Below are 11,225 nucleotides of genomic sequence, written 5' to 3' on the forward strand. Positions count from 1 at the left end.
ATGATTACCAAAATAAGTTTAACATCCATCACCACATGTAGCTATAATTTTTTTCTTCTCGTGATGAGAAATTTTAAGATTTACTTTCTTAGAGGCAGCAAATTTAAGACTCCCCACCACCCCCTGCTGAAGGCTGTTGGTTATTGATGAGGAAGGTGCTCAAAAAGTTTCTGAAATGAAGGATGAGTTAAAAAAACAAACAAACATTTATTTACAACATTAATGAGTACAGACCATTTCTGAGATTTCAAGTAGCTTAGCTCAGCAGAATGCTCAATGTCTATCTAATCTGAATCAGATGAAATGGAGAATGAATTGCTTGATCTCTAATAGTTTGATGCTTTGGGAATTTGATGACACCCTTCCTTTATTTGAGAAATAAATTAATGATATATCATTGGACATGTTTTAAAACCACACACATATGCTCTCACTGAACACACAAGAGTGATTTCCAGAGCTCCATACAACTCTACAGAGGATCTGGATTTCACTTGGCACAATCTCCAAGGCTGAAACAATTCATACACTAGCCCTTTCTTCTAAAGGCTTGTTCTTTTAGCATCCAACAGACTATGAAAAGTACCAAGACTCATTTCTTAGTGAAAAATTTCTCCATAATTTCCAGATCTACATGTAAGCCAAATATTTAGAACCATTTGACAGAATTATCAAATATTCACTTTCATTCCTGGCAACCTCTAACTGGAATCTAGGATCTTCCAGTTTTGTGGAAATATATAATAGAAAAGAAACGAGCTGGATTTGGATTCTGATATATGGCATGAGCTGGATATATTGATATTCTAGTGAAAAACTGCAAATGATAATGCCCCTCATTGATTTGAAGCTGTTTGTCATTTTGCTAATTTGATTTATTTAAACATTTGTGATTAATCTGTTTTTTAAAAGCATACCAGATTGGTGTTCTGTATGTGTTCCAAATGGCCATTAAGTGGTCATTTACAGACTGTTATCACCATTAGCTTCAGGGATTTCTTTTCAAAGGTTTGACTCTACTGCTGCTTTGTAATACAACATTAGCACCACCACGTGGCAAGAAGGAACATTTCCTCTTTTTCTATGGTGAAAAGGAGACTTGATCCTATTGAATTTAATCTAAAATTACTAAACTTTTGCCTAGTATATTTTAGGAAAAGCAGAATATAATTTTCAGAGATACAAACCCCATTAGATTGGCTTTTATTGAGCACATGATGGATGCTAGGCTTGTGCTAAGCCCTTTACATGTTATCTCATTCCTTCTTGACGCTACCCTGTGGACCACTGTTACCCTTCTTTACAGATGTAGAGAAGTGTTCAGAAAAGTAGCCCAAGTGCTTTCTAAAAGTGAAAATCAAGAAAATATAGATATAAAAATATAACTATATCTACTGTGCTTCCTACACCCTTAAGATGAGCTGAGCAGCCCAATTTTCAAATATGAGCACAAGGCACATTTCTGTCTCTAGGGCATCATTTTATTATGGAAAGAAAGTCTTACTTCAGGCTTTTCTCTGTGGAATTCATCTAGTTGGCTTTTTGTCTGGCAGCTCAAAAAGCTAAGAGTGAAGAGGAGTGAGCTCTAGCATTTATTTATTCCTGTAGAAACAAACTCAGAAGTCTGAATTACTTAGAAGTCTGAATGATCAGACTAATTACTCAGAAGTCTGAATGATCAGTCTAAAGATTTTAAGGTTGTTAACCTGCCTCATGGTCATATGACCTGGAGGTTCACAAAGGACAGGGAAATATATTTTTAATTGAAGAACAGAAGTTTGTTACTTGAATTTGGAATCATAAATCTAAACTAGGTCTTGTTAATGTTGTACACATTTTACTATGAGGGATTTACAAATTTACAACTTAACTCATATACCCTGAGATTCTACCAACTAAATATTTGCTTATGTTTTAGTAAACATTAGACAATAGCTCATAGCTCTGCTAGAGGCATCACGCTTTTATACCTTAATATTAATCAGTAAAGTAAGATCCATTTTCCACTCAGCATTTAGTGATGATCACTTTAGGGAATGAGGGGTTTGATGAGGAGTAAAGGAAGCAAATGCTTTGGAGCTCAGCACTTTGGCTGAGACAGGTCTGAGTGAGCCCTCCCTGATGCAGGGAGGCATGATCCCACGTACCAGAACTCAGGGCAATATAGTACATCAGCTACATTACAGATTAAGTCAAAGTTAGTGGGCTAGTCTAGGAATTTAATATTTATAATATTGTCAAGGTCTCTTGGAGCTATGACTTTCCATGATTCAGTGACGTTGTTTCCATGTGTTCTGAGTTTAAACAACAAAATTACAAACAAACTTTTGTAACCTAATCTACTTAAGTAGTTGGTACTAAGAAATGCTTATCAATGACACATTTGTCAGAAATGACACATTTCCTATGAGTCAGATTCCAATCTAAGTGCTTTAAATGTTAACTCATTTAATCCTTATAGGAAGATACTGATATTATCTAGTTTTGTGGATGAAGCAGCTGAGGCACAGAGGTTAATATCTTGCCAGGGTTACACATTTGATAAGAAATTGTACTAGGATTTGAATCTAGGAAACCTGGCTCCGGAGGTTATGGCTCTTAATCATTGTCCAAATAGTCTGTAATTGCCACTTATAAGTTTTACAGTTTTTTAAAAAGTACTTTAAACATTGTTTTCTCATTTATGCCTTAAAAATTACTGTGAGATAAGTTTTAGGAGCTGAGAGGGAAGAAAAATGGAAAGTAGAAACAGCTTAATGGAAGTTCAGTTGAGGAATTCAATGAAGCTAAGGACTCTAGAATTAGAACGATATTTATAATGGACTTTGATGAAATTTAGAAAATTAGATGTACATATTATGAATAATATTTACAAGTTTACTGTTCAACTACTTTCTTTTTTTAATTTTTAATTTCAGCCCAGTATTCTTGGAGGGAGGGATGAGTTTTTCAGTTGCTTGTCCATGAAACAGTATATTTCTAAATGGTGATAGACTGACCAAGAAATGTTCTGTAGACATTAAATGATTCTTCATGGGTATAATTGAGAAAGGACATGATGAAGAAAATATAAGTATTTAGGTTCTGAGACTTCTCAATCCAAAATTCAATTCCTGTAACAGTAGCAACATCATAAACTAAGACTTAGCTCTATATCAGAGGCACTTGATAAAGAAATATTTATTGAATCCCCCAACAAAGGATGCCCTCTTCACACTTGGTAATCAAATACTTCATGTCACCAGGGGGCATGGAAAAGCTGCATCATCTTCATTTGCGGATAAGGTGACAAATAAAGAGGGAGGAAAAAAGACTGACAGTAACCAAAGTGGTAGATAGGAGATTTAAAAACCACTAAGACCATGAGATTCGCTCAGCAGACCCTTCTCTGATTATGGTATTTTAGAGTCAGCATTCGAAGGGCTGCCCACATGGGCATAGTAGAATCAGTGGAGCAACCATGTTTTGCAGAACTCACAGATAGGTAGATAAATGTTCAAATGAAGTCACAGTTCCTCAACCAGTTTTTAAAAACTACGCTAAAACAGGAGTGAATTGCAGAGGTCCAGCTGCAGCTCCTATAGGAAATGTGCAGATAATAAGACAGCATCTTAAGGAATCACAATAGAGAAACAGCCTTCTCTCCCTACACATGGACCCCTTAGTGTGCTTCTTAGTGATATAAAAAGCAGAACTATTAAAACTAGTAAAAGAACTGAAAAGATTTTTAAAAATCTGTAAAAGCTCTCATGCGAAAGCTGCTTCTAGCCAGAAAGTAATACAAGAGTAACTGAAATTGAAATCAGAGCCTTTGATGTAGTGTTAACATACTATGAGAACACAGGAAAACAAAGCCCCTCTTTAAGAAGAGTAATAGCGGAGGATTTTAAAGTCCCTATAAGCGTAAGAAGCACTTTACTGAATTCAATCGCAGGACTCTTTGAGGTGCTAAAATAATTTTCTTTTGGCGTTTTTATACCTGAGAACATTTTGATCAGATTCCTTACTAAGTGACAGAAATGAAATCAATGTTTGAGGAAATACAATTTTATCAGTATTTTCATGGCTTTATAAAGAAGCAGGAAGAATTTGGCAGTTGATTAATTAATCCTATTGTAAAGACTAATTCACATGTATAAAGGGTGGTGACCACAAAAAGAATGATATATTAAGATTATGTGAAAAGAAGTTTTGAAATGATAGTTTCGAAATGATGCTTTGTGAGCTATTAAAAAAATTATACATATTACCACAAGTCTTTGGATAACAAAACAAACATACTTGAGATTGATGTCCTTGAAGAACTCAGACGCATAAGAATTCAGAATGTCTTCAGATGGGTGTGATCCATGAATACTGACAAGCAGTAGTGCATTTGACAAACACAGCCAGTGATCTCTGATTTCTCTCTAATATCAACTTCTTTTTCATGTGAACCAATGGAGCTTACAGTTAAGTTGGTTACACTTAAACAGTTGTGGATATAAATACTAGCTCCGCTGCTTTCTAACATTATGAAATTGGGCAAGTTACTATATCTTTCTGAGCTGCAGAATGAAATGGCAATAAAAAATTTCCAGAAGTTTTACATCTTTATTAGGAATACAGTGTCCATTATTTTACTTTATTGTCTTTTTAACTTTTTGATGTACTCTGTGGTGGTAAAATGCTTTTGTTGTCATATATATTTGTACTCTGTTTTCTAAGTTGAATTATCAAAGACAAAAGCAACTGTCCTTTCCCTCCACAAGTCGTTTATCCAAGTTGTCTCTGTCTTCCAGAATCCCCTACTTTGAAACTAGCGCTGCCAATGGGACAAACATAAGCGAAGCAATCGAGATGCTCCTGGACCTGATAATGAAGCGAATGCAACGGTGTGTGGACAAGTCCTGGATTCCTGAAGGAGTGGTGCGATCCAACGGTCACACCTCTACAGATCAGTTAAGTGAAGGAAAGAAAAAGAGTTCATGTAGCTGTTGAAAAGTCAAGTGAGCTACACAATAATTCAAGTGGCCCATGTCTATAATCTTCTCTATGGGTGATACATGGCACACAGAGAGATTAATGGGTGTTGTGTACAAACTGCTACTCACCATCCCAATTAGACCTATCACTAAAGTATCCAGTTTTAAAATTAATTTGCTACAGCTTTGTAAATATTTCTTTAAGATTCAGCCTGAGAGTTAAGAGAAATATTGCACATAGCCGAAAGTGCCTTGTATAACCTTAGCCCATGGCAGTAGATCATCATCTAAGGATGCAGGATTTTGTAGCCACAGAAGAATGGATTTATTATGAAGAATGACTGAAGATGCCATCACCTGCCTTAATATAGATAGGCCCAGTGTCTTACATTCAAGATCTTAGATGTAATTATAAAACTATTAGTCTTTAATCCAGATGTTAAAATCCTACTAATGCCGTAGGTGACCTTCTAAAGTGCCATCTAAACCACTTGGATATTAAACAAGAATATACACATCGATTCAGTATTTTTGAGTATTAATGTATATAAGCATTCTCTTTAAAATGAATGTTGGACAAATTATGGCTCTATCGATAGACCCTGGATATACTAGATTGACCAATTATACACTCACTATGACTCCTGTTGGTAGGAAAGGGACTTGGGGTGAGAGCAGGGGTGGCTCAATGAGCAACTGAAGTGGAGCTTCTGGCTCCCTGCTGTATTCTCATTGTTCTGAAGGTTTGATAGAAGGGTCAGGGAACTAGATTTTCATCACTCTATTTCACTGTGATCTGTGCATTTATACTTGGCCTACGTGCTGGTGCTTATGCTAAAGTTATTTGTGATAAGTAAACATTTAGCTTCTTTTTCTTCATATTTATAATGTTGGTCTGGCATCCTTAGACTGCAGTTTCAATTAGCAGGTGGACTAATCTCTCTTCATCATCAGGCCCTCTATTGTTGATATTTGCAACTTGTTTTATTTTTACATTGGTGAAATTGAAGGAATTAGTTTTTAATTATGTAAATGTCTGTTTGCTATTTAGTGGAAGGTTGATGTTTGTATTTAAGCAGTTATATTTGTATGCTAGCTCAATATCAGAAAAATGAAGTGTTCTATAGCCTGTATTTTTCATTGAGATGATGGGCATTTATTCTACTTGCTGGGTCTTGCCAAGGTCATGTATTCTTCTGCATTGCCAAAGTGTCTTCATACCAAATTAAGGTGGTTTTAAAATATGCTTCATGGCAGTTTGTAAAGGTCAAATGGGAAAATTCTTGTTTATTAAAGTGATTTAAATATTAAAATTTACAAAAGCTTAATGGCTATTTAGGAAGAAATACATTATAATTTAAGTAAAGAATAAAAATAAATGTGTTTCGTGGTGGCAAATGTTTGGCAGAACTATAATTAGTAAAATACAACTATGATGGAAAGCAAGTACTTTTACATGATTATTTTCAAATAGCTTTTTATTAAGCATCTACCCTGTTTGCCACTACCTCTCATAACTCCCTTAAAAAAATCGGCTGTGGTTACTAAGATCTTAACATATGTCAATCCTTGAAATGAGACTTCTTTTAAATACTAAAGAAGTCATTGAGTTCTATTCATTAGAATTGTATATTCTAGTGAGGAAAAAATTCAGCCATTTCAAGGGCAGATTCAGTGGAATAAATTCTAACTTTACAGCTCCATATCAGGGAACATTTTATATGGTCTTTTTGTGTAGTTAAAAAGAAGACAATATTTGTATGTTTGTTTTTTCAAGAACCAAATGAGCTATTAGCTACAGATTCCATTGACCTTAAATGTAAAATATGATTAAATGTGTATACATGATACAGTGCATATACAAGAACCATCTTTAATTATTGAAATAAATAACCAGTATTCCCTTTGGAAATCCTTTTTTAAAATTTGTTATTGAAGTACCATATTTTTGTGTGTCAATGTATTTTTCTATTTACAAGCCTATGTAAAAGTGAAGTGTATCTTCAATGAACTGTATACCAGTTAAGCTTATAATAAAATAGTGGTGTAGTCTGTCAAGTTTGTATTTGCACATAACTTCATTTCCCACCACAATAATGTATCAAACTAGAGGTCATAATACTAAAAGAAACAAAATTTAGGGACACAAATTCTGTTAGGTCCTTGATGTGGGGCCAGCCAAGACAACATAATCTTGAGAAAGTAGTTCAAATCAAATTTTATTGTCAAACATTTATGGAGCACTTACAGTGTAGGAAGTGTTATACTAGCTAATCTCAGATGAACAAAACAAAGATGGTAGGGGCCTGAACAAAGATTGAATCTGAGAGACGAAGTAAGGGACATTGTGAAAGGTATATCAATTGATTGGTGAGAAGGGAATGGGGTGATGGACTCTGACCTCATTTCCTACCACTGTGCCCCTCACTCACTCATTCTGAAGGCACATTAGCCTCCTTGGAGCAGTCCCATGTGCTCCTGCCTCAAGAAAATTTGCTGTTCCCTCTGTCTGGAATGCTAGTTTTCCACATATCTGCATGGCTCTCTCTCCCACCCTTTAAAGTTGTTCAAATGTCACCTTGTCCAAAAGATCTTTACTGCCCACCTTATAGACTCCCCTTCATGGCCTCAACCAGACTGTTACTTTCTAACCTGTTATACTGCTTTGCTATTGTACATGTCACTCAGCATGCCCTGATATATTTATTTGTTTGTCTCCATCCACTAAGGTATAAGCTCCAAAATTGTTTTGCCACTACCCAGAAAAATGCCTGGTACATGAGTGGTACTCAAATGGTTATCAGTTGATTGAATAAAGTACTTAAGAGGCAGCAGGGTCAAGTTAAAGAGTTTTCAAAATAGAACCTACTATTAATGTCCAAAGACAGAAGAGTAGAATTTGAGAAAAAGACAGCTTCAAAATGTTTTGAAAGGCTCACACGTACTAAATCTTTGTTGGTTTGTTATGAGACATTAGGAAATCTGAGAAGTCGAGGTTAAGGTAGTTAACAATCTATTTAAGAAATGTTCAATAAGGAATGTCTGGCTTGGCATTTTTATAAATGAGAAATCTCGATATGGAATTTCCAGGCTATTTTTTGCAATATGGGTAACTAACTATATAACTGAAAAAAGATTTCACTATAAAACACTTAGATGATGCTGAATACAATATAATGAACATATTCTTTAACTGTACTGTTATCTCTCAAGAAAGTAAGGGAATACCCTAAGACCATCTCTCTCCCCCACAAAACTACAGCAGCAGCAACAGAGGGAACAAACAACAACCTGACACTGAGTGTGGTTTGTTTTGGGTTTGGTTTTGACAGTATCAGTGATCAAGGTGTTTTGTTTTAATGGCTACATGCTGTTAGGAGAGAAAGCCTTGGATTTGTGGAAATAGGGCACTGGAATGGAAAGACCTCAAGAAATTGATAAAAACATTAACATAAAAAGTGCTTCGTGGTTTGTGATATTTCTGGATTACTTGGTAGAAGAAAGTAAAACATTTTCAGAGGGAAAATCTCCATCCAGACCTTACAATTCTCACAGAAAACGCCCTACTAAGCACGAACTCACAATTTAAATTGATAATCCATTCCTTCCCCACCCATGCAGCCCCAACCATGAGCAAGGACCAATAAACCAGAAATGCAGGATTTGGCACTTGAGAACTTCAAGTAATATACTTACCAGATGGAAACCATAAAGTAAAAAATGTTTAAAATAATTGCAAACATAAAAAGAATTGAAACATCCGGGGAAAGAAGACATTATTAAAGATATAAGACTGATTTGAATTTAAAAAATGATTTCCACCTATGAAAAATATAGCCATTGATATTAAAAACTTAACGGTCAGAAGTTAAATGGCAAGCTTGACAGAGTTGGAGAATTGGTGAACCAGAAGTTAAGCCAGAGGAAATTATACAGAATTCAGCAGAAAGAAATACAGTTAGTATGAGAGAGGTTATGAGATGTAGAGGAAAAATAAATGCTTCAACTTATGTCTAATAGGAATTCTATACAGAGAAATTAGAGAAAATAAAGGAAGAGGCAGTATTTTGAAAAGCAAATAGCTGAGAATTTTTTAAGTAATGATAAGAGACATATACTTTCAGATTCAGGAATCATAATTCTCAAGCAGGATAAATGAAAACAAGTAGTATTTCCAAGATTTCAGTTCAATTTATTGGGTGTGGAACACGTTTTTCTCTCCTTTCTCTTGTATTCTATTATAATAATTGAAAAAGAAAAAGATTTCTAAGACTGGCTATTCACCCATTTGACCTAAAGTGAAGCACCAAGTACGCTAATAGGCTGAAAGGAACAAAGTCTCAGATGAAGTGTAGGGTATGGGATTAAAAACATGGATAAGGGATGTGGACTCTGACATTGAAAGTAAGAGGGTGAAGCTGAGTGATCATGTAGATGAGAAGGGCAGGAAATTTCTTGTTCAAGAATAAAACTGAGAGACTTGTGAAGAATCTGTGTAAAGAGCTTGGAGAGACTGGTGAAGTTCTATAATTGTTGAGGGGATAAGAAAGAAGATTAAACAAGGGTAAAATAATTTTCGGTCTCTTGGTTGACAATGAAGTGTTGGGCGAATGTTTATTACTAAAATTTCTGGTATGTGCCTTTGTTATTTAAAATTATTCTCGAATTACTGGTCAAATGATTAAACAAGAGAAATAAATGTAATACTAGATAAAAGGAAAAATTATATATGCATATGCAGATTATACATACTGCTTCTAGAAATCAAGTGAAAAAATAAACTGTGAAGAATAGCCTGAGAAATAACGAATAAGAAGGCTAAAGAGAGAAGAAAGGGGGAGGACTACAGGTAAACCCAGTCATCTAAAAAAATTACAATAATTTAAACATTTTATGACAGGCACATAAAATAGATGAATCAAACAAATCAGAGAGTCCAGAGGTAGGCCCATAGAGAAGTGACATTTTGAATTAGTTGAGGAAACAATGCCTTATTCAACATATAGGTTTGGGGGGGGGGGCGGGAAACTCCAAACTGGAATCCTATGTTATTATTTACACTTAAGTAAATTCCAGAGTAACTGAAAATTCAAATGTGAAAAATTATACTATAAAAATAATGAAGAAAAATTATGAAAAACAATTTTGAACAGAGAAATGCAGTTCCAAGCAAAAAAACAAACCCAAACCATGAAAGATGGGATAAATTTGGATACATACAAATATAACATCTCCACATGGAAAAACACTATAAGCAAAGTTGAAAATATTGATAAATTAGATATATCTCTAAATGTAAACAAAGGGCTGACCATCCTTAATATGTAAAGTGCTGTTAAAAATCAACAACAAAGTAGGAAACTGTAAAGGGTATAAACAAGCAATTCAAAGAAAAAATAGATTTTGAACATTTGGAAACATTCTTAACCTCGTTCATAATTAAATGCAGGTTAAAATAATCATGAAAAAAAATTAACCTTAGATTGGCAAAATCACCTTTGATAAGGAGGTGGTGTAATAGGCATCTTACTGGTTGTTGTTGAGTGTTAAGTGTGGTAAAACCTTTTGGAAGGCATTTAGTATCATTTACCAAATTGTAAAAAGGTACATATCCTCTGACCCAGCAGTTCTATATAAACTCGTTTTTGAAAAATAAAGTATATAGGTACAAATGATTATTATGCTAAAAGATAGAAAACAAATGTTCATCCATAGGCGACCAATTAAAATGCTTTCATACTACCACACACACACACACACACACACACACACACACACACACACACACACACATACACACACACACACACACACTATATAACTATGAAAAAGAATGTTACGTATTCATTGATAATAAAATGGGTATTGAGTATTTATGAACCAGGAACTGTTCTAGGTACTAGGGATATAGTTGTAAACTAAACATCAAAAATCTCTGCCTTCGTAGAACTCACATTCCAATAAGGGAAGAACGAAAACAGCGGAAAAGGGTGACTAGGATGCTTATTAGTGTTATAAAGAAGAGAGAGTGGAAACGCACGTACTGCCCTTTGCTGACACTGTTCGCTACGCACAGAAAAATCTCTGGTAGGTAATAAGAGGAACTAATTGCCTCTGGGGAGGGGTACTGGAGGTCTAGGGAAGGAACCTTAGTTTCCGATGAAAATGTTTCTTTTGCCATATATGTATATCGACTAAAAAGGGAGGAGGAATAAAGGTAGAGAACATCACTACAAGTCTTTAAAAAATTGGTCGTAAAAT

At 34.8% G+C, this 11,225-nt stretch overlaps 1 protein-coding gene across 2 annotated transcripts in view; it reads left to right on the plus strand.

Moving 5' to 3' along the window:
• Nucleotides 1-7,022, plus strand: part of RAB27A (RAB27A, member RAS oncogene family) — a 66,020-nt gene extending 58,998 nt beyond the window's left edge. For both annotated transcript variants that reach the window (XM_039865541.1, XM_039865542.1), the window contains one exon: nucleotides 4,782-7,022. In XM_039865541.1, coding sequence (XP_039721475.1) covers nucleotides 4,782-4,980 — 199 coding nt within the window. In that variant the 3' untranslated portion in view covers nucleotides 4,981-7,022. The remainder of the gene's footprint in view (nucleotides 1-4,781) is intronic.
• Nucleotides 7,023-11,225: the final 4,203 nt, after the last annotated feature.

This window comes from Pteropus medius, unplaced genomic scaffold (genome assembly GCF_902729225.1).
Source record: "Pteropus medius unplaced genomic scaffold, Ma_sr-lr_union100, whole genome shotgun sequence".
Lineage (NCBI taxonomy): Eukaryota > Metazoa > Chordata > Mammalia > Chiroptera > Pteropodidae > Pteropus > Pteropus medius.